This window comes from Serinus canaria, chromosome 12 (assembly GCF_022539315.1).
Source record: "Serinus canaria isolate serCan28SL12 chromosome 12, serCan2020, whole genome shotgun sequence".
NCBI classification, from domain to species: Eukaryota; Metazoa; Chordata; class Aves; order Passeriformes; family Fringillidae; genus Serinus; species Serinus canaria.
The window spans coordinates 7115437-7140161 of record NC_066326.1 but is presented as its reverse complement, the minus strand read 5'-3'; the positions used below and the strand labels follow the sequence as shown (position 1 = coordinate 7140161).

General features: G+C 44.1%; 1 protein-coding gene across 2 annotated transcripts in view; it reads right to left on the bottom strand.

Moving 5' to 3' along the window:
* The window catches only part of CADPS (calcium dependent secretion activator), a 204904-nt gene that overhangs the window by 61087 nt on the left and 119092 nt on the right, over positions 1–24725 (bottom strand). For both annotated transcript variants that reach the window (XM_050979535.1, XM_050979536.1), the window contains exons 13-16: positions 19622–19809; positions 9492–9593; positions 8604–8667; positions 7659–7782 (exon numbers count right to left, since the gene is read on the bottom strand). In XM_050979535.1, coding sequence (XP_050835492.1) covers positions 7659–7782; positions 8604–8667; positions 9492–9593; positions 19622–19809 — 478 coding nt within the window. The remainder of the gene's footprint in view (positions 1–7658; positions 7783–8603; positions 8668–9491; positions 9594–19621; positions 19810–24725) is intronic.

Here is a 24725-nt window from a genome sequence, read left to right as displayed (position 1 = left end):
TGTTCCTGTGGGCACTGAACACCCATGAGCCCCAAGACATGCTTTTCTTTGTTGTCTCTTTATCGCAAGAAAATTTAAAATATTAAGGTCTGGCTAAGGAAAGGGATTCATTTCCTCTGTAAATTTAAATAGAAATGGGGTTGTGACAGCCATGCACTATGAGGCACTAGAGCTCACACACTTCTCAGGTCCAGGTCTCAGAGATGACATGTCAGGTCCCTTTCAGGGGTGGCTCAGCTCCCATTCAGAGCAAGGGAGATGTGTGAGGCTGGATGGGTTTTATGGCACTTGCTCGTGATCAGCTGCAGCGAGTGGCAGGTTTTGTTTCACTTTGGCTTTTCTTTTTTCCCCTGTCCTTTTCCTATCTGATCCTTCACTACAGCCAGTTTACTATCAGAAGTGCTCTTGTACTTGCTGCTCATGTGTGTCAGATGAGTAAGATTTAAACACCTTCATCACTGAAATCAGAGGCAGAAGCAAATTCTTACTACCTCAAAGTGCTTTCCTGGACAAACTCTTCTAAAGGTTTTTATGCTTCTGCATGATACTTGCACGTTAAATACTTGGAGAAGCTCAATTACTTGAAAAATTCGGGGTTTGTGCTTGCAATGAGCTTCAGCCTGCAGTAACAGGTATATTGATAAATCTGTGCTACACTGGTATAGATACTGCACACAATTCATTGTGTGTGGTTCTTTACAGACTAGAACATTTTCAAACTACGTATTTCTATCTCAGCACCATGATTTCTGCTACATGGGTTACTAAATCATCAGCAATATTAAGAATTGCACTTGCAATAGGAGAAGAATATTATTGACTTTTCGTATTTTTTAGAAGCATAGCTACTGATTCAATGATTTCCTCATAATAATTAAAAATAAATGACCCTTGCCAAAGGCTTTAGCATCCACGTGCTATGTGAGCATTCAGTTGTGAGCCACTTTTGTATCAAAATGATACAAAAAGCTGCTGTTCTCAATACAACTATAAAGCATAAGGAACTTAGCCCAAGGACAAGGCAGGGCAGCCTTTCATTATACTCATGAAAATAATTTGCGTGTATCTGAAAGGGATTTCAGTAATGGTATTTTTTCTCTCAAAATAAGATGGTTTATTTTAAAGGAAAGAAAAAAATCATTTTTTTTTTTAATTCAGAAAGAGATGCCAATTTACCTCAAAACCTCAATATACTGAAGAGAGAACTGCTCTCCCTGCTCTCCTGATTTTCTAATGATTATTGAGCCTAGTAAAGAATTTGTGCATATCTGAATTGCGTCTCATGCCCCTTGCTCCTGCAGTTGGTGAGAGACTCATAGAAAGAAAATGTCAGAATGCAGATCTCTGAATTTTTGAAGCTCTTGCAATAACTTTGTACTGTTTTAGACACTGCCTTTGAAAAGTCAAGAGGAAAATCTTGAAAGCTGTGTAACGATTCTTTGTTGAATACAGCCCAATGCCACTTCAAGGAATGAAACAAATAAAGCAGCATTTCAGCACACATGGATACAGGTTATAGTCATGCCTGACTATAAAGCATAGGATTTACTAATGACTTCAGCCTCCACTCCTGCACACAAAGATGGATATTTTCATATATTTTACATTTTTATTTACTCAAACAATGCAATTTTATTTTCTTTTTAAGCTTTGTGATTTATCACAAACTCTGGAGTGATTGGCCAGCAGGGGTTGGGCTGACAGATCACACAGGACCTCTCCTTGCCTCAGACCTGGTCAACTGACAAGCAGCTCAGCTTCTCAGCTGAGTTACAGATACGTGCACAGAGCTTCCCAGGCTGAGATCCAGAAATAGGGAAGGCGAGTGACGTAAAGTGAGCATGGGACTGTGACAAGGGCCAGTACAAGTGCCTTGGAAAATGGCACTGCTCCTTAACAACCTGCTGTGCTGCTCTAGTCTGAAACCAAGCTCTCCTGCTCCTGCTGCCTCGGTGCAGGATGCCTTCCATGCCTGCTGGGGTGAGTGTATCACCCAGATGCTCCATGGCTGGTGCCAGCTCGGGCTGGTGCAGCCTCAGCTGCCATGCTCAGTCCCTCTCCTATGGGGACACCCAGGTCCCCAGCCTGACACAGGCACCTGAGAGATGTCTGCCTTTGTACAGGCACTGCAGCTGCTCCTCAGTGCCCTGTGGGCAGCACTGACCCCTGAACTGAGTGGTTTCCAGCTTCACACCCACCTGGCATCACCACTGCGTGTGTTTGCAACTGAGGCTGAGCTTCCCCAGGAGGCCACCCAGGAAGGACAGTGTGTGCCAGCCGTGCAGCATGGCGAGGTGTGGTGCCCTGGGAGACTCCTTCCCTGCACAGGGGATGGAGCTGCTGCTGGACAAGCAAAAACCTGGTATTTTTGGATAGCTCAATTTGCCTTGGGGAGAGAGCAATAGGACTTTAGTAGATCCCTCTGCACTCCTGCTACTTTCCATGAGATGTCCCACTGCTCTGCCACCCACACTCTGGCACTAAGCACCGAGGTGAGATCTGTCTCCTTCACTGCTCATCTCTGTGCACCAACTCAGCACTACCACGAGAAACCTCTCCTTACAGAGACCAAACCTAAACTGCAATATGAGAATTACTCAGCCAGAAAACTGAACTCCCTCCCCCCAGTCTTATACCAAACACAATCAATTGTCAAACTGACAAGCCTGCCTTGGCTGGCACCACCTCTGAAGCTGCCTGTACCCAACTCCAGCAGTGCCAAGTGGCACTTGTGTTCATGGGATCTCTGTGCATAAGGGATGGAGAACTTATTATTTTCTAAAAATAATTATGTATACATAAATGAACATTTATTAAAAGGTTACAATTATTAATCTGAGTGTTTGTAGCTTTGTCTGGTTAATAATTAAAGTAATTTATTTTAAATTCTTTTAGCACAATTCCCTGTTTAATGTTCTATTTCAATATTTTAATGCAAGGCAAGAGACCACATTTCTCAGGAGAAAGGAGAACTAAAGGGTAACACTTGTGTGTTTAGGAAGTTGTTTTCAGGGTATTATTTTTATTCTTGCTTCTGGCAAAATAAAAAAGTCAGGCCAAACCCCAGTCACTTTTGACTCCACTTAAGCTGAGGAAACAGTTTCAAGTGAGTCCTGCTGACCTTGCCTGAAATTTTTTATTTAAAACCAAGGGAGATTTGTGGGCACAAAGCAGAGGAGTCACAACTCCCTGTGTCCTTCCACTTGCTCCAAGCATTGGGAAGAAATAGATTATTTTTAAACAAGCTGGGGCATAGGAATGTCATTCTGAACTTCTAAACTGCAGGCATGTGACAGGTTGTTGCAGCAAGCACGATGCTCCATGCAGTTATTGTGCTTAATGCACAACAGCCTGTGCTCACTCTAATATTTACAGTTAATGGTAATAATTGGGACTGTTCTATTTACTTTTGTTTATTTGCACCTTTCATAAATGTAAGAAAAAATTAGTCTCCATATTCTAAATATTGATTTTTACAATTCATCTTACTATGAGGCAATAGATTATGGGCCAAATTTGAGCTGAGAAGGTCTGGGGGAGCCAGAACCTGGTCCAGCCTCTTGTACTGCTCTTCTAAAGCAATTTCCCTGTGCAAACAGAGCTGAAATCAACCAGTTTTTTTTTCTTTTTTTCCCCACAAAACAGAACAATCTACTCACAAAAAGAAATGAACAGTTCAAGTTTCAAGGACTTTGGAACTAGGACTCTGGGATACAACAGAAACGAGCAGAGGGGCTGCAGAGCTCCACCATCCCTTTTGCAGAGAGGTGCACTTGAGCTGAGCCTTTGCCTTGTTACATGTCACCACAGGTTATAAACGAGAGACAAACATGACTTCTGTCCCACCAGATTGTTTTTTACACATTAACAAATAAATAGGAATAAAGAAATAAAGAAAAACCCAGTCCTCCCATCAGGGCAGAAAACAGAAGGTATGAAAACCAAAAATGAACGTTAGTTTACTTATAAATGTGCTTGTTAGGTGTGGAAAATTAATGGCCAAATCACCAACATTTTTTCACCCAAAATGAGCTGCAGTTCTTTTGAAAAACAAGAAACCTTCTCTTTACAAAGACTAGATTCTCCTCTACAACTGTCTCCTAAGAAGGCACTACATCTCTACAGGGTATTTTAACCTACACTCTATTCTATGAAAGGAGGAAAAGGAGATTATGTAGACAGCACAAATTAACTCCTTAAGTATCAATGCATCTCCATTTTCAGCCTGAAGGAGAACATATCTTAAGGAGCTATGAAAATAGAAAACAAAATAAATATAACTCAACAGTCCTAACAATTTATAATGCATATACAATTGTTCACCTGCGTCCTTTTGATTCTCTATATGAAAGAGAGAAAGCAACAAGGAGAGAAAAGAGAGAAACAAGAACAGATATGCAGGATTAATGAGCAAGTGGACCGCACAGCCCCCCAGTTATGCGTGATATATGACATTTGAAAAAAAGAAAAGTCGCCCCGTCTCGCCCCCCGCCCCCCCGAGCGTGGGGTTACCAAAGGAAGCTCCTTTCATGGAGAGAAAACGCTGCACAAATAGAAAACCAGAGAGGGAGAGCTCTGAGGACACAGAGGGGATCTCCGAGTGACAGCAGGGTCGGGGTGTCCCCTCCAGAGCTCAGTGCAAAGGAGTAAGTAAAAAAATCGAGGAGGAGAGCAAGTAGAGTGCATCCTTTCGCTGAGAGCTAACAGACAGGAGACATTAAGATCTGATGTACAGAGAAAGGACAGCCTTATACGATCTTATACACAGGATTGGGTAAAGATTTTATACGCAGGCAAAGGGATGGCTTTTTCCAAGTGTCCTTTATCTGACCTCTAGCTCACTTCTCCACAATGTAGCTGCTACCTTTTGATTGTGTACCAGTGACAAGCACTTTACAAACTGGGGTTACACAGAAGCAAAGTAAAAATGCATTCAGGTCACGGACATAAAGAAGAACTGAAAAAACTTACAGACAGTCTGAGTTTGTCACAAACAGATGGGTTAATTGTCTAACCTGGTTTAGGCTGATAGAAAGTGACTGGACTTCTCACACTGGGTTTCACAGACAGAAGCAACAGACAAGCCAATGCTAAAAGACTTGAAGCAAGGAGAGTGAGTTGGTTTGGATCTGGACTTTCTTGAGGTAATGAGAACAGAGAAAGTGAGGACAGCATGGAGAGGAGGGTGGTAGGTACTCACGAATGGTTAAATCCATCACTTGAGAGGCCAAGCAGAAGACAGGATGCTCATACATTTCTCTCTTTTTCCCTATAAAAGAGGATTTGGGCATGCAAGAGGCTTAGGTCAGAGGTAAAGAGGTTACAGGCTATAGGTCAGAGGAAAACTTCATATCAGGTTAAAAGGAAAGCCACAGAGTATTTTGGGATACACACAGGATAAAAAGAAGAAAAAAAAAAGAAAGAAAAATAAAAAGGAGGGTTAAAATTTGAGATCTACTGGATTAACCATTCAGCATGCCCATGAGTCACAAGAGAGGCTGTGACCATGACTCTAGAGGTTTGCTCTGAACTGTTTGCAAGAATATAATGATCAAAACATCATGAATAGAGGGAAATAGATTTTCATTGGTTTAAGGCTCCAAGATACTAAGGATTTCAGCCTTCAGTATCTAAGGCTTTCACAGGTATTTCTTCATAAGCATAGCCTTAAGCACTGCTGCCACTGATTTGGTTCTGCATTTCTGACAAAAGTGCCTTACACGTGGCTATTCAAATGTCATTCAAAAGCAAGATTTCAAAGCCATGTCCAGTGAAGAGGAATGTGTCTCAGCAAGGTAAACTTGTCATTTGCTCTTCTAAGGAAGTATTTGAATATGCAGTGGACTATGCTCATGAGAGAAAACCTGATGCATGCAGCTGGCGGATGTTGGGTTGTTCAAATTAACAATCCCAGCATGCTTGGAAATTGGTGTTACAACCACTTTTGTAGAAAAAGCATCAAAAAGTGGCTGTGGCCAATCACAGATAAAGGAGGAGAAAAGCAGAAGAGAGCAGATAGTGTGGAATGAACTATTTCTCTGAAAAGGCAGCTGGAAAAAAAATAGGTTTGTTGCTTCAAAGTATTCCCAGACCTAAAAGTCACAGTGCAAAAAGAGAGGGCAGATAATTAACACAACCAAGAAGAATTGAGGCACAAAAGGAAAAATACACACTAACTGTTCTACTTTGGAAATGAATGCATTTTTACTTACAGATCATAAAGTTTGTTTTTGCATAGATTTATCTGAAAGAAGAGAGCAAATCTTACCAACGAGTTAGTGATATTTATACAGAGAACCTAAGGGAGCCAGCCCTGGGTAGAAGCATCCATCAACAGAAAAGCTGTTTTTGATTCTCAGTCCTCCATCCTTGTCAAGAATATTTAAACATTGCATTTTACAGAATACACCAATTAAAGTATCCTCTGAAGTTGAGTACTTCGATAAATTGCCTGATAATACAGTGCTTATGAAACCTTCGTTGCTTCTCTATTTTTGTCACTCATTACCAAGTCAAGAGTTGATAAACATCCTTTTAGTGCCCAATTCTTAAGTGTTTCTCACTGGATGCATAACAATGAATTCATTACCACTGGTACACAATTTGCATCATTAGACAGAAAAAAAATGGAAAAAGAGAGGACATGTCATGTACAGAACCTGGACAATTTGCCATATAATAACAACCCAATTTTTCATGTAAACAAGAACGAAGAACAAATCAGAGGGAGTTTTAGTTTGGGGTTTTTTTTTCTCCTCTCAATATTGTCCTATAAGCATACAACAATAATCTTGGCTGTGGGAAAGCTTCACACCACACACGACAGAAACCCAGAGTCTAGAGCAGAACATACCATTCATCTGGAAGACACAGGTTTAAGTAACTGGGAACTTGGAAAAAGTTGGGTGGGAGTTTGAAGTTGGGAACAGCAGCCAACAAGGTACCAACATAAACTGATAACATATAAAGAACGACTGAATCATAGAGCTTCAGTAACACATATCCTCCAGCAAACTTTAAAATGTCTTTTTGATGGCTACATGTGTCTCTGGTCACTGGTTATTATTCTCCCATAACTTAAAAGGTCAAAAATATCAGCTTTGCCAGATTCAGAGTGACAAGAAAGAAATCCGATGCAAGTATGGGATCACTGATCAATGACTGCAATGCAAACTGCAAAGACAATGAAACACACCCAGAAAAAAAGACATTTTAAATTGGCTACAAATGATTAAACATAGATCAAACAGTTTTTCAGCTTTTTATTTTTCATTTGTCTCCTGAAGTGTCACAAGCAATTAGCTGCAGTATACCTTCAGCTGTAAAGATGACATCCCAAGTATTTTTCAATTTGTTTTTTAAAACCACGACGTGAGTCTGAATACTACACCACTGGCCAAATGCACTAACGATCAAAGGAAAAAAAGCTACAGTTCTTTTTAACTGTTTCCTCTCTCCTTTCCAGAAAAAGAAATGATTTGCATAGCTTCCATTCTTAACTGCTTCCGATGCCAACACCACAAAAATGATTCTGAATCACAAGTTTTACCGACAAGAGAGTAAATAGCAAATGAGCTTTTTTTAAAGAGCTCCCAGCCACCTAAGTTGCCACCTAGAAACATAAGAAAAATTGTAATTTCAGAAAGAAAGAGCCTTACCTTCAATTTTGGCATACTCTGATAGTCGAGTATAATTGACTAGAGCTGCTTGCTCCAAGCATTTACGGATGACTGTTTTTACCTCCTCTTGAGGGACCGGAGTAACTATGTCTTTCATCAGAACCTTGACACAAGAAAATCTGATTTGTTGTGGCACAAAGAACTGCTTTTCTCCAACCCCAGCACAAACATCCATTCCTATACTAGTGCTGTGTGGCTCTCAGGGCATGTGTACAATCACAGGACTCACTACAAGGTCACCTTGGCCAGCCTAAGATGTGGGACTGTATTATTCCCCTTCTGTATTTACACCGTATGGCATGCCCTGAAGTCTGTGATGATTTTTTGTGTATGACATTAAGATCTATCTATCACAACTTGCCCAGTGCCAAGCAACATTTTGCCCTTCCCAGGCTCTAGTGACTAACTTGGGTTTGGGTCTGGACTTGGCCATACTGTAGGTTAGCAGAGGTGGGAAGGATTTTGGAGTGGAGATGGGGAGGATGATCATGGTGAGCAGGTTTTACACATCCAGAGAGAACAAGTCTGCCTCAAGATGGGAATTTTGGAGTGGAGATGGGGAGGATGATCATGGTGAGCAGGTTTTACACATCCAGAGAGAACGAGTCTGCCTCAAGATGGGAATTTCACCAAGCAGCAGCCAGGCATTGCTGCCAAGGGTCTGTGACATGGATCTTTGCCAGGCAGACCCCTCACCCTTACCTGACAACACAGACACAGAACATTGTGCCTTTAGTGGTCAGGCTACACACCTGCTTCTCAGCTGAAGCAGGAGACACCAACCACACCTAAGCCCCACATTTCAGCATAAGATATCATTAATTACGTGTCCTGTGCAAAGCTGACAGCTCCTCAAGCTTTTTGAGATGGAAGGATACATGAGAACAGGTCAATTTAATTACTCTCTGCTGTTTCTGTGCTTACCCTTTCCAGCAGTGACAGAGTGGCTTTCAGTGCACCCTCTGGACGGCCAAATGGGAAGCAGTACCTAGAAAAAGCACACCAGCTTAGCATTAGACCAAGTGCACATGAAAACCTTTCCTGAGCCATAAAGATGCTTTCCTATGTCTGTCCAAGCAATTCTCTAGTCTCTGCCTGGAATGAGCGGTCTTTCTATAGGGTAACTTTCTGAAAGGCTTTGTGGGTGTAGACTAAGGTAGCAAAAGAGAATATGGGTTAGTAATAAGTTAATAGTTTTAGAAGTTTCTTAAATCTGGGTGTCACCTGGAGAGTTTTTAAATCTCCTTAGAAAGATAATACCATCTTCTTCTAAAGATGGGGGGAAAAAAGACCCTCTGGAAAGGACATTTATTTCTAGCTGGACACCTGGCAATGCACCAGGGTGTAGGTAATGCACACCACCCACCTGTGTGTGGACGTGCACAGCCTCCTGACCTGACCAGTGTGCTGGGGGGCTATTAATCTCTTTTTTTGGGGGGGTATCTTTCCATATTGTAACATCCCTGCAGAAAGCCCTGCCTGTCAATACTAAGGAGAAGGTAAATGGGTTATAACTGAGCAGAGAGGAACAGAAAAATAAGAGGGTAAGGGATTTTTTGTTGTTATATTTTAGACAAAATCCACAGCTTTACCATGCCTATGGGAGCAAGATGGTTTGAAATATCCTTTAAAGGATATATATTTAAAATCACACGCCAGCTATAAACATGCTTCACTGCCCTGTGTAGGTCTGTGTCACTTATGCAAAATTCCTGTGTGCATTCAAAACCCGCCTTTTGGCTTTGCTGCTTATAGGAAGGAGCTGTGAGGAAATCATTCCTCTCGCATTCAGCCTGGGTTCTGTGCCTTTACCTGAAATGTGTGATCTGATTCTCCAGCAGCACCCGGAGCCGCTCCTTGATCTCTTCGAAACGCTCTTTCTCGTCCACGGTCACAGTTCCTATCCCGTCAGGCCTGCAGGAGAAATGCCACAATGACTCAGACTCACCTCAGCACCCTGGGACCTCATCCCACAGCACACTGTCCTTTCCAAAAGGACCCTCAGCAACTGGGAGACCTGGGACAGAGGATGTGCCATGCCGACAGAGGGGTGGCTGCAGCAGCACCGCTGCCAAAGTATCAAAAATAAACAAATAAACAAGTATCCTCTGTCACAGTGATGATCTGGGTGTGGACACCACCCCCCCCCCTTATTTTCATTATTAAAGAAGTTGGGGAAAGCAGATTTCCCTCAAAAACAGGTATATGCAGGGAGTGCAATGCCACCTCTCATGTCAGGATTGAGCCAGTTGCTGGCAAAATAGGGACCGAATTTCTCCAGAAAAATTCAGCTGCTAATTTAACACAATTCACAGTATAAAAGAATATCAATGACATATATATAAACAGAATATAAAATTCTGCACTCTTTCCTAGCTGCTGAATCACCCCATTATAGAGGTTTCTTGAAGTGAACCGTCTTCAATACACTCTGCTGAAACGTGCCTGAAGAGTGACATGCATTTTGCATTGGAAATGCAATGCCTCTTCAGTAGTTTAATTTTAATTTATAAAAACGAACACATTATGCAATTCATCTCAAATTTTCTCAGACTACTTGATGCCCCTCTGTTTGAGGAGTGCACAGGAGTGTGTTGTGACACCCAGGTCCTGCTGCCTTGGGATATTTCTCATCTTTCACGGAGCACAGTGTGCAGACAATCCCTGCTGAGGCTCTTCCTGGGGGCTGGATAATGCCCTGATCCCTGTGCTTTTCTGTCCTGTACCTCTGCTGGTGCCAACCCACCCAATCCCCTCCTTCTCCCCCACACCCACATGGCAAAACCTGCCGTGCAGAGCATCCCAGGCACGAGGAGGGAGCGAGTCTGATCCACCCATCCACCAAAGGCATCGGCCAGGCACACAACCATTGGCTCTGCTTCCACTGCTGCAGAGCAAAGTCTCAGCATTTGTGTGCTCCTGGGCAACTCTGCTGGCACAGGCAATCTTGAGGTAATGTAAGACATCTTAAAATTGAACAAATGTTCTTACTTAAAGGCCTCCCCCAGTGTTCAGCTTAAGCTGCATAAATCCGCAGTACTAGACTGGTTTGGCTTTACAAAAGACTTGGCAAGGGATTACAAAGCTTCTAATGAACCTCCTGTCAGGGGTTAATTGGTTGGCTTTATTTTCCTCTTAAAAAATCAAAGGCCCTAAACTTAAAAAGAAAAAAAAATTCTATAAAAAAATTAAAATCTATAAAATCTGTGCAATCACTTCTCCTCGACCCTACATTTACTAAGCTCTTAATATCATAAATATGAACTCTGATATTCCAACACAGGTGAATAAACCATTAAAACATTTGGGAAGAGGAACTTGCAAACCGTAGATGATATTTACTGCAAAATTTTAAAGCTAAATATACATTAAATAAAACTTGCAGCATGGACACAGAAAAATACTTGAATACCAGGGCATGTATTTAAAGTTAAACAGCATTTAATCAGAATCTTTCTTTGATTATTTGCCAAATTCAGTTGTGTATTAAGGAAAAAAACAGGAAAAAAAGATTTAGGCTGAAACTTGGATAAAATGTCTCAGTTGGGGAACACATTTCATAAACAATTTTGGAAGTATGGATCTGGTCTCATTAGTAACTAATTAGTACCAGTTATTTTGAAAAAATGAGCAAGGCACAAAAAACCCCAAATTAGATATTGAACAAAATCTAATGTCTTAACATGCTTAATATAATTTATTGCAAAGTTCCATAAAATATTTAATATTCAGATAGAGATGTCCGTGCCTTTTGTGATGCTGTGCACCTCACAGTGCCTGGTTTGCTCCCAGGCAGAGAGAGATAATTCAAGGCAGACCACAATAAATACCAGATATTAAGGTGCTGGGTTGAAGCCCTCATTTGACTTTTGGCATTTGGTCCTTGCCCTGTACCCACAACAGCTCAGAGTGTCACTGGGTTAATTGTATCTGCACTGACAAATGAGGGAGTAAAAGGTGCCTGCCCTGGCAGTGATTTGCTGTGGGACTGGAAATGGTCTGAAAATTGTGTTACCTTTTGCTAGGTCAATAGCCTCAACTGGTGAGATGTAAGGGCAGCATCTGACAGCTTGGGCTGGGTCACAGCCCTCTCACATGAATCTCAGCTTCTCACTGTACTCAGAGCACTCACCATGTGATAACTCTTGGGGGACACCCAGCACGGGCTCACCTGACAGCATCAGGTGTGTCCTGGCCAGGTAGTGGCAGCTCTGGAAGCATCACTGACCCACACAAAGACATAGGGCAGGCTCTGGAGAGAAAACCTCTGGCCGATGTGGCTTTTGCTCAAATCACAGCATTTGAAGGGATGCCAACCAAGCCCCTAAGTCTTTCACAAACACACACACACACACACACACACAAACACAAGGAAAGCTGAATCCTTTGGTCTTCCTCTTTCTTGTGAGCCAGGAGGACACAAACCCGGTGGCTCTGGCCACCTGTCCCTCCATGCTGGGTCTAAGCACAAGCCACCCTCATGTCTCATGCAAACTTGAGACAATCTACAGGTCAGCTGTAGCCATTTTTGGAGCAGTGTGGATGTCTGGAAGGGCCTGCCAAGCGAGAGCCATCACCATGGCAAGGACTCCCTTTCTCACCCAGCTGTGGACTATATTGCATCTGACATGATGAGCATCTCTTGAATCTACCTTTCAGATTTTCGGCAAACCATTTTCTCACTGTCCTTCACAAAGTTGACATTTTCGGCAGCATGATAGGAAAGATGTCATGTCGGCTGCTTTTCAAGTTGTTGTCACAGTGGTTAGCACCAGTTCTGTCATCTTTGCTTTCCTCACAATCCCCCATCTTGAGCCATGTCACAAATAATAATACTTCTGATGTTTTTGTCAAATTTCAAATACTATAACCCAGTTGCACATCTTTGGATTTACTAGTTATGTTAATCTTTGTTGCTCATCTTCCCAGAAGCTGAAGCATTAGAAACTCATTAATTAGTGACAAATGCAGGATATAGATAGAACTGGAAAAACACTACCCAAAGCCTTCCACTTAATTTATTAGCTCGATAATTTTGAAACCTAATTAAATATTCAAGTCAAATATACTTTGAAAATATAATCTTTCTGAGGGAACATATTTATTTTCCCTTTTGTAAGAACACAAAGGGTATATAGCTTAGCATCACTGTAATTTAAGATTCACTTCTGTGCTCTAGACAATTTCGGTACATGGCTGATGGGGCTGAAAAAATCCCCAGGAGAAGCTCAAGCTGCACAGCTCATTCTGATGCTTACTGGCAATTTTGTTTTCAGCAAAGGTCTCCAGTTTAACTTTGATCTGATCTAAATCTAACGTACAGAAGCATCAACTCCACCAGTGAGCAGCATCTCTCAAAGCTGCAGGAACTGATGTTCTCACACACACAATCCACAGCCACATCACTATTGTACTGAAGCAGTGATGAGAAGTGAAAGGAGAGCAAAAGGGTGGAACAGAAGTTTTGGATGTACATTGTATATACAAATGCACAAGGGACGAAATGGATTTGGGTCTATGAATTCAGTTGGACAAACAACAATACTGTCTCCATCTGTGTGGAGACACAATTCCATCCAATTCTCTATAGCTCCTGCTCACGGGGACTTGAGGTGTACGGCAGAAGCTGTGGGCAGAGAGGGAAGCAGAAGGGCAAAAAAGGCAAGAAAAATAACTAACGAGATTTTTAATTATAAGTAAACAAGTTTCAGATCACTCCTTCTGCTGCAGATTCACTGTGTTGGCTCTAAACTAGTAAATTCCCACAGTAAATATTTCATATGAAAAGTTTTAAATGCCACTTTCCTAATCCCCCCATGTTTTTAAGTTTTAAACCACAAAAACAACAACATCAACAAAGCAGGTGGTGAAATTAAAAAAAATGGGTTGCAATTTAAACAGCAAAAATGATAGTCCTTGTTTAGCTTAGATGGTTTGTGCAAATTCCGGGGTTAATTATAAATTATAATTAGGACCTGTGATCCTAAGGCCACTGCTTTATTCTACAAGTCCCGCCTCCCCCCATGCCCTTTTCTAATTATACCCGGTGCCCCCAGGGCTAGTTATGCTGCTAAAACAAATATATCAAAATGATTTTTTAACAAAGACTAATATATGAAGCAATAGCATGCATTTGTATGCAATTATAAATATACAGTATAGCTCCAGCGCGTTAATCTCTTTGACATAAGCCTCCATGAAATACCACGTCGGCTTCTAAATGAAAAGACATATCATCTTTTACACCTTTTATGTTTAACTTGTCTACACTTTTTTTTTTTTTAACTGGGGAAAATATTGCTTACACGTAGCAAACAGATCTTTGCACGCACTGTGAGCCCTGGCATGCAGAGCCAAGGGAAAAAAAACAATGTCAAAAACTGATGCAAATAATTTGATTTTTTAAGTAACAACTCAAATATAAAACACGTGCTGCCTTCAGCTCCCTTGCTGGTTGCCAGGTGCAGCACATATGAGCTATACAGTAAACATCGATGATTAGTGCCTTGGACGGCATGTGTCAGGAGAGGCTTTCGCAGGATCCTCGCGGGAGGAGTTGCCTGCACAGTCCCACCGGTTGCACGAGGACGGGCTCTGGGGATGTGGGCAGGATCACGGCTGCCTCTCACATCTCCCCCAGCAGACCAGACCTGAAAGAGCCCACCTGCCTACACCCCTAGGAAAAAAGTGTATTCAGCAAACATCGATTTTCCCCATCTCCCCTTTCTTCTGGGGACTCACAACGTGCAGAAAACATCAGTGAGAAGCCCTTTGTTCACCCCAGTGCTCCTGGGCTCTGCCCGAGCTGCCTGTGAGGTGCTGCTGAGCATGGGAACCCTTTAATCTCCCAACTCCTACCTTCCCTTCGCTCGGGCTCTCCTCCACGCCGCAGTGCAGAGCCAAGTCACAGCTCATCGATTCTCGTGTGCCATCCACACCCCTGATGCACTGCGCCGGGTGCTTTCTGAGCCCTGCCATCCCACACCCATTGTGATGAATCGTGTCAGCCTCCTGCACTGAGCTGGTGACCTGCTGGTGGCTGGCAAGCCAGCTCTTCAGCACAGGCAGAGCATCCCATCCGACATACAGCGGGAGCACCTGCTGTGTCACCACGGGCTGAGCGCGGCACTGGATGGGACACGGAGCTGGTGCCTCACAACAGGGTAGGGCATCACACCCTGCCAGCCTGAACCTGCCTTACTGCAGCCAGGGCAGGGCCTCTGAATGAGAAACCCAACACAGAGCTCTAGGGGAGCACACAAAGATATCCTGATAAAGTGCTTATAGTGCTTAAGGGACAGAAATAATCCTGTATTTATTTTGTTTCAACTAGCTGTGTGGAAATCATTATGTGAAACAGACCAGACATGTAATTACAATGCAATGGAGAAAATTGCAGGTATGTCATGTAGAGTTTTCAATTCCTGAAGGTTTATGACAACAGCATGTTTCTGCTGGGTTTACAGTCGTGAAAACAGTAATGAAAGCTAATGGTAACATTAGTCAATAAAAATGCTTTTTCTTGAAAACAAATTTGAGGCCATATAATACAGTTTACAGAAGAAAGGGAAGTCACTAATATACCAAATTAATTAACACAGAGACTTGTAGCTGCTTGAACCCCAGGTAAATAGTCATAACAACTTGCAGAAGATTATGATAATTGGTTGTTATTAGACTGGAGGGAATTCAGTCCAGCATCCTGATTTTGATAAACTCAGTCTGCTAATATTAAGCATGCAAATGATCAATATTTAAGTCTGAGTTTTAAAAGTTTAGGATTAACAAGCACAAAAAAAGATTTTCATATTGCTAACTTTAAAATTTAAAAATAATGCTATTCTATGCCTAAATTAAAAAAAAAAAAAGCACAAGTGAAACCAAGTCCATTCCTGAAAGCCACTTCTTTGCAAGGGACAGGAGCCACTGCTCAAGATTGAAGCACTAACTTTAGACCTAGAAAAGCTGAGCTCAACTTTTTGTTGAGCAATACTTCTCCCATGAGCAGACAGGGAAGAAGTGAGGCTCCTCTAACACATCACTTCTCCGTGTGTCAAACAACACTGGCAGTACTGCCACAGCTCTCCGACATAAGGACAGTGAAAACAGGGAGAAAGCAGGGAAAGATCTTGGTGGCCATGTAAACCCTTTCACGATTTTATTCCAGATCACAATGTCTTTTCAAAACCATTCCTGCTCTTGCCTTTGCTAGTTCTCTGGAGGACTCTTGATAAAGAAAAGCAACATAGTGGAGGTACCAAAAGCAAACAGACATCAATAAACATATGACATGTGTTGTTGGATGTCTGGATAATTCTGTGCCTTCACTATCTGACACCTGTGTAAATACATCAGAAATAACATTTTTTCATAATGCTAGGTCTTTGCAAAAGGCCTCCTGTGATACCCAGTGGACAAAACTCATTATCAACTAATGAATGACCACAACAATTAAAAAGTATTGAGTTCCTCAATCTCAGTGAAGAGCAAGTACCCAAGGACAGTAAATCATGTGGATATTGCTCTTGCTAGACCCTGTTTTCCTCACCCTGCACTTGCACAGTCAGGTGTCTCAGGAGGTGAAACTTAGGGCACGTAATTTACATTTAACTCTATTTCTACTAGTGAAAAATATGAAATTAAAAGAAAAATTAAGTGGGCTGTCATGCAAACTGCAGAGTTGTACAACCTTGGTATGAAGAGATCATGCCAGGGCTCTGAATAAGATACATGAGCCCAAAGGAGAGGGGAGACCAAACTCTGACATGTAAGGCAACAGGGCTCCAAACTGTCCACAAAATCCCATTTTGACCACTTCACCTGCTGCAGCCACAGGGCCAGCCCCAAGCTGGAGCTGCATTTCCACCAGCAGCCTCTCTGCTCCCGTCCTGGCTGCGCGCGGCAGCGCTGCCGAGGCGGGGGCCGGACGGGCGAGGAGGCATCATCCCCACACTGACACCTGTCATCCTGTCAGCCTTGACCTTCAGGCTGTCCTCAGCATCCACAGCCTGCCTGCACTTCCCGCTGACTGCGAGCGACTGTTGTCTCGCTGCCTGACCTTATGCAAACACGATACAAACAGACAGCCCACCTCAGCTCCATCACTGTCTGCTGCTAATACAGGAGATTGATAGCCACATGAAATTATCTCCCTGCTCGACCTTCATTACTGGGTGGCATATTCTGTCTGACAGCCAACTTCATCCTGGGGAAAGCTAAACCACCCATTCAGGAGTGTTTACTGTCTAAAAGTGAAGGAACTCTTCTTTATGAGGAAAATCAACACTTTTTCAGATTCGATGGAAAAAGAAGCCTTTGTTAAACACAAAAATGTCTTGTAACTCAGTCTTTCCCAGACCACTGTGTATCCCAACAACAATGCAATACATGGCCACCCCAAGATGTTCTTTTGGGTGCTGTGCCAGGTCCTGGGACAGGTCTGCCACCTTGACAACTTATACACAGAAAGTTTCAGCTCAGCCATGAGCTGTAAGTTTCCTGGGGAGAGCAGGGCCAGTCAGAAAGGCAATGAGCAATGTATGGACACAGCAGGTGGAAGGGAGGGACAGAGCTAAGGCGAGCACGGCTTTACACACATCACAACTGCCAGTAAGGACTGCACGGGTAAATACTGCCTTTCCATCGCTCTCTGCCAGCCAGCTCGTAAATGCACGATGCATGTGGCCTCATCAGCTCTCTGAAAAGAAATCGTGACTCTTCCACTCAGATATTCAGATCGCTTAGAGTAGACACGGAAGATAAGCAGTCGCGTTTTCCTCCGAGACCTCCTGTGGTCCCTTTCTGTGACCTTCTGGTAGCAAAAGCCAGACGCTGCACCCCGCAGACTCCATGGCAAACTGCTGGGTGTTAAGCAGAGCCTGCCCTTGGTGGGAACACGCAATGCTGCAGCCTTGCAGCTCCCACACAGAGCCTCCCGCAATCCCCAGGCAACAGAGAGACGGCACAGACCAAGAAGGAACATGAACCTTCAGCTTTCGGATGCGAAGTCAACTGTCAGCTAAAGACAACTAAGTCGCAGCAAGACACCTCATTCCTTTCTTGGAATATTTTAAATGAGTGACTGGAATAGTCCATCCGTGGCCAAATTGTCCCTCTGACAGTGCCCGACAGGTCCTCATACAGTGCAGCAGCCACACAGAGCCCTGGACAGCTGAGCAGCAGGGGACTGGCTTGAAAGCATGACATTTTCCTGAGCCCAAAACTCTCCAGCCCCATGGAGAGGGAATGGGAGGTTGTAACCTTGGCCCATACCGTCAGATACCACCTGCCACCAACCCTGATGAAGAGAAAGCTTCAGCCCTGGCTTTGCTGGACCCTGGGCAGCGGTACATGGGGTAGCTGTGATGAGCATCCCACCTCCTCTCTCTTATGGGCCAGATGGGCTTTGAGCCAAGTCCTGTTCCCAAACTAGCTGTCTGCTGAGTCCTGCCTAGGACAAAGGGCAATGGGGCAGCCACTTTCACTGGCTGGTCCCATCCCCTGAACACCATGTGAGCCATCTTCTAAACACACATCTAAAAACCTTAGTCTCTGATCCCCTGCGGGACTTGGGTGCCCAAATGCTATCCAGCTCCCAGGAGAGCGTGTGACCTGAATGCTGGAGCCAGGTCTCCCTGAGCTGTGGGGGTGCAGCTGCCCAGTGTGCTCAGTGACTGAGGAGCCCTCTGCAACACACTCCTGTGCACTGCACACTTTTGCTTACCTTTTCGGCTCTGGATTCGGCTGGGTTTTGGGCTCCTTCTTTTTTTTGGACTCCTTTTTGGAATCCTTTTTTGTCTCCGTTTCAGCGGCAGAGGCTTTGCCCCCCTCACCGTCTGCACTTGGCTGTGACCCACCAAGTAATTCTGCCATGAGTTGGCTTGGGGGAATGATTGAAATGTGGGGGGCAAGGCCGGCAGCAAAAGTGAAAGAAATAAGAAGAAAGCATGAAAAACCTCAAAATAAAACAAAAGGAAATTAAGCTGAAAGGAAACAACTGAAATCATATAACAATTGGCAAAGAAAGAACGAATGAGCAACGGAAAGTCAGAACTAAAAAAGAAACTAAGGAAGCAAAACTTGGTTTCCATGACAAGATGTATGAAAGTAACTGCAAAAGCAAGCGACAGCCTTGCAATGTGAAACCTGGGCAATGTGTGTCGTAATTCAGGGTGGTATTTACCAGAGGTATATGAAAACACCTAATTATTTTATAACATCCCTTTCTTCAGCAACATATGTAAAATACAAAGTGATATTTCAAAGTATACAATACAAATTAACAGAAAAAAAAGCAGAAAAAGAAGCTGCAATAGATGCTAGAGCTGTCAAGAGAATATACGAGGCGGGGGGGGAACGCAGCTCCAGTTCCTCCCATCAAAGGTTTGTCACATTTGAGAGAAAGGAACTGTCTTCTTCTGAAACTGAAATTGCTTTGTAACAGAGCAAGATAAAATTTTCAGTTATGTCTAAGCAATTTCTGAACTGATGTCACGTGGTCTTTAAATGAGCCATAGGTGCCCAAGGGCTTAAAGCCCTTCTGAGCACTGAAGTTTGATACTGCTGAAAATTTCACTGTTCCAACTTGTCAGATCCTCTCACACAGCAATTAAATCAGCACAGTGTATCATTTACTTCTATTTATTCAACCCGTGACAGTCACAGGGACTGCAACTGTATCTTGTTCAGAACTGCATCTTAGCAAGTGCCTGGGCAAGTAAGTTAAAAACCTTCATTTCTGGATCCTCTATGTGCATTTTTACTGCTTACATTAAACAAGCAATGAAACAAACAAACAAACCGACTATGCCACTAGAAGTGCTGCTGCCAAACATCCACTGTGAAAACAAATTGGGGACTGTTGTGCATTATCCAAGGAAACCTGTATTTGACAAAGTCATCTCTTGTTGGCAGGGCACTGCTAGCCAAGAAGAATTCCTTACCTGTTGCCATGAACATGTGATGCACAAAAGGCAAAGCTGTAGTGAAGTAAGGTGGGGTCAATCATAGCTCCGTTTTCTGCGCGCTCTAGCAAATCTCTGAGGTAGCAGAGATGTCTGTGACAGCCTCTCACTCCATTACGTGCACAATACTCATCTAGCACAAAGACCTGGCCAGGACTAAACCAGCCCTGTTTAGAAATAAAGAGACTTGATTTTAAATATAAGTTATTAAATACAAAGGCTATCACACTTGGAGGTGTAGTGGTCAACTGTTCTAATAAAAAGAAATACAAACCTAAGGCTACATTAAGGAAAAAGGAGAGAGGTCACTCAAACAATACAGTCTGCACATCATCACTCAAACATAGCATACACATAGTAAGTGCAACCATTAACAAAAACATATTATGCTACCATTAAAGGGAAATGTCATTTAAAATGCTGAAAAGTTAGGCCAGTTCATGTCAGTGCCTAGCAAAAAAATACAAAGCAAAAGACACCTTTAAGAGATGACAAGGCTTGGTTATTTAAACAGAGTGTAACGGTAGTCTCATTCTGGGGATGGGATTGTACACTTGGCCGGGAGCAGGAAGATTGATCTGGGGGAAGATGACAGAGGATTACACTGAAAAATGACTTCTCTTGCATCTGGCAGGTAGGAATGTCCTGCAGATGGAGAAAGGCAATTCTGCAGTATCAGGAAGGGACGTTTCCCATTGTCCTTATTGCGTGCTGCTGGCGACAGGCGCTGACATCGCCCAGCTCCTCGGCACAGAAACAAGGGGAGCTCTGCTGAAGAGCAGGATTCCTTTACACATCCAGGAAGCTCAGACCATTTCTTTCTATCACCCTGAGGGGCTGGTGACACAAGGCTTGTGGTGCAACGTCCAGACTCCCAAGGAGGATGCCCTTCCCTACAAGGGGATGGCTCTGGTGAAGGTCCTGGGACAGCCAAAGTGGAGCGTGCCTCTGTCTCCAGGAGAGGGGCTAACGAGAACAAGAATAATCTCATAGATTGCTTTTCAAACGCTGCAAAATCGTCAATATTTACATGGAAATTTGGGTGCTAAACAATTGCTAAGACGCAGCTCTGGAATGCATCAAGCTGCAAAATCTTTCATCGTTTAATTGAAAAGTTCCTGCAGCGGGCGGGAGAGTAGTTGAGGCAGAGCACTGCCCCTATAGGCAACTTCTTTGCCACCCCATCTGTTACCCCAAATGCTACATCTTAGAAACAACACTGCTGTGAAAGATTAAAATATATTTTCTACCACTCAGATGACACCAAATCTTTTCTAGATGCCAAAATAGCTGCTTTGAAAAGAGTTGAAGAAATATCAATTAAGAGCTCAAAGACATAGAGAAGGATTTGCTCATCCTTATTGGGCCAACTCCAAAACAGATTGAGAAAAGAATTAAAATAATGAGGGGAAAATGATAGATATAGGGAGTAGCTACAGTGCTGGGATCACTAGAAGTGCACATTTCAAAATGAAGACACAGAACAATGCAGATGGGACAGCCCTCTGGAAGGCTATTTTTTGGGAGGGGTATATTTTCCTTCACCACTTTTGATGGTATTTTTGTCTGCTTTTGGTTGGTGGTATTATGCTTGATTCCTGAGTTCTTTTTGTTACATCCTTAGACCATCTCTTGTCTCTCTTCGTGTAAGTCTTTGGTGAACAGGCATGGTAAAAATATGGAAATGCCATGATTGCTCTCCTTTTGGATATAGGGGTAGAAGTGCAGCTGAAATTGTTATATTCACCTAGTACAAAGAAAGAACTCATTTCTCCCTATGGGGTGAAATCTTGGCTCTTCTGACAGTGATGGGAAGGCTGGCACTGATTTCACTGGAGTCAAGTATCAGAGTCTGAGGCAAAGGAAGCAGAGGCTGAACCCAGCGATATGGAGCATGCCACATTGCTCCCCTGAGCTGGGGTCTGTGATGCTCTCAGGAGAACAGAAGGGATGATGGTAAACACCCATAATCGCTGCCATGGTGCCTTGAGGGGAAGCATGAGCAGAGATCAGAGGTTCAGTGATGAGCCCCAGACCTCAGGAGAGCACAGGCAGCAGACCCAGAGCCCCAGGAGGACCAGGAGGTCTTCCCTTGCATGGCAGAGGTAGGAAATAAAACACTTGCTGCTGAATGGGGATCCAATGGAGCAACTAAATGCTGCTCCCCACAGCCCTAGAAAAAACCCCAAGGTTTGATGAAAAGCAGTATTCAAACAGATCCCCAACATCTTCAGGCAGATCCTGGCTCCTGGGTGAAGATTTGCCTGGCCCAACAAGATGACACCCAGCCAGCCTGGCAAACGCAGCTGCCAGCACATGGGGTGTCTGTCCCCAGTGCAGATAGATGCAGCTCAGTGTGGCCTCACAGACTGTCTCCTATGACATGAGGAAACCTGGAGGGGACAATGGAGAAAGGGCTCAGAGCACAAGGAACTCCACCGACTGTGTTCAACAGGCTGAACTGCTCTGATAAGGAGACACGTCCCAGGCACCAGCAGGGAATGCCAGGGGAGCTCTGGAGCTGGGAAAAGCAAGGCTTGGTCAGGGTTCGTGACACGTAGGCCAGTCGTCTAAAGGCAAATGCAACTTTTGAGAAAACCAGAGTTTGTGAGGGAAATTACACATTTCAGTAGCTGAATTTTCCTATTTATCATAGGAAATTGAAGAGAATTTAATCTTGGTGGCCTGCTTCATGGATCTCTTAACCTGACTCCCTCACATCATCTCAGGCTGGGTACTCTGAAGATCTTCCTGTGGTACGTGCTGGGCTGTATAATACAAATTATACGAATGCTGACACATCATGGGCAATACAGCTCCAGCAGAGAGATGGCTGTGTGAGCTGGATGCTGGCAGTGGGTAGGGAAGTCTTGGGAAGAGTTGGAGGGCAGTTTCAGAAACAACACACATGTCCAAGTGAAAAGAATGAAGACCCACACACGTGGTAGGGTCCATACTAAGCTGGAACAGCTAAATACTCTCCTCAGAAGTCCAGGAAATCCTCTGAGTGTGACTGTATTATCAATTTGAGGATGATGGGCAAGACCCCTGTGCAAGCTCTGCAGAAAGTGTTCTTCCCCCTCCCCAGCACAGAGCTCTCTGCCAGTAAACATCACTTCTGCCATGGCTGGGATGAGTCAGCCAGGCTGTTTGTTTTCCTAGGGATGCCTGGCTCAGCCCGCGACTGGGCTCACAATAGTGTTGTTTAACCTGGTTCCACAGAAAGGAAGCAATGCTGAGTTATCCTCTGTGCCAGGCTAAGTCTTCCCTGGCACCTCCATGTCTACGTTTGAAAACGACAAGAGGTGTGACGAGGCAAAACTCTGTGGGACCTTGCACGGAATGTCCTGTAGGGAGTAAGAATTGCCCAGTGGCACACAGTGGACAGAGCAGGCTTACCACGGGCTCACAGCTCCTCCAGCCAACTCAGCACAGTGCTATCAGCAACATTCCAAAGACACAGCAAGAATAGTGGGAGCTCTTTGCAGTTTTTGAGGGCACTCTGTTTTTACACCATAATCAGGACAAAAACATGGCAAAGTAATTCAAGAAGCATGTGAAACCAAGCGTAGGTGAACACAGGCCATTATTCTGTTCCTTACAACACTGCAATGGGTTATTTGAAAGAAGATGGTTAATTGGGGATGCTCCACTCTGAAGAGGATGAGTCTTGGTGCTGAGGGGAGCTCCACCGCTCTGGTAGCTTCTAGCAAGGGCCTAAACATCTCCATAACAAGCAGAAGTGCAGCTGGTGGGTTTCTTGAAGAAAAACATTGTTAAACATTTTCAGTTATGGCCTCTCACCTCTCCATGAGTTTAGTTCAACGGCCACAGCTTTCTCACCAGGCCCAAGACTGCACAGAGACAAACCAGCAGCAAGCCAACCTCTCAGACATGCATGGATGGGGATGGTCTTCCTAGGGTCAGCCATGCGTGGGGAGCAGAAGCTGCATGCCAAAGTCACTGCCTGCCAGAGCAAGGACCTTGATGGAACCAGTGAGGAACCTGCTGCAGGTCTGACAATGCTCCCACCAAGCCTACTTGTACCACTTGGGTATCTGCAGGTAAAGTGCAGCCTTCCCCCACCCCATCCTTACCTCAGGGGTTGTCCACAACTGTTCCTCCTAGCCCTGCCTCTCCTTAGGAAGGTGACAATTCATAACTGCTAGTGGCATTTCCTGGACCTCAGTCCTTCAGAGGAGATTGGCCCTTGTGTGTGGTACAAGGAGCAGGGCAGTGAGAGGAGCACCATGGTGCTAGGGGACATGGAGGGCAGGATTTGAGACTGACAGCCTCCTTGCCAACTGCTCAGCTGTGTTCCCAGGCTGCTTCTTTTAACAGCAAGGCACTCAGGAGCTCCAGGGACTGCACAGCTGGCAAAGGCTCTTGGCACAGCATGGTCTTTCTGCTGAAGAAGCCCACCATGACACCCCAGTGCCACCCTGTGCAACAGTGGGAGGGCAGCAAGTCAGAATCTGTCCCATGCCATGTTCCGGACATGTCTGCTGTTTAAGGATGCTCTAGAAAGGATTCATCCTGTTGTTTTCTCAAAAACTAAGAGCCTCTTCATCCTCCTCACTGAAACAGCTAAAAATTAATTGCTCATTGGTTATTTTTATTTAAGAGCCCCCAAGCACTGCACCCCAGCCAAAGGCTACAAGCTGTCCTGGAACATCTCAGTGCCATTGTCCTACAGGGGGCAAAGAGCTGCAACTGCTGACCATGGGAATACTCAGGATGGGCATGCAACTATGTGAGCATGGACAGACTGCAGCAGCACTGCAGTTAGACACTCAGTCCCATCTGTTACCTGCTTGGGACCCCTGCTCATAAAGAGACACAAAGCTGGGCCACAGTTATTCCTGGTGGCACTCCATTGACAAGGGAGGTGGTACCAGACAGTCATCTTTTCCCTGTTCTTTCATCCAGAAGACTCTGGAAGGCAGTGCAGGAGGCTGCAAAACACTGCTCTCTACTTCACATTCCCACACTGGAGTTTCTCTTTGCAGGAAGAAACATTTTAAACATTGCAAACAGAAATGATAAAGACAGTGCGACTGGAGAAGAACAGCAGTCAGTTCAC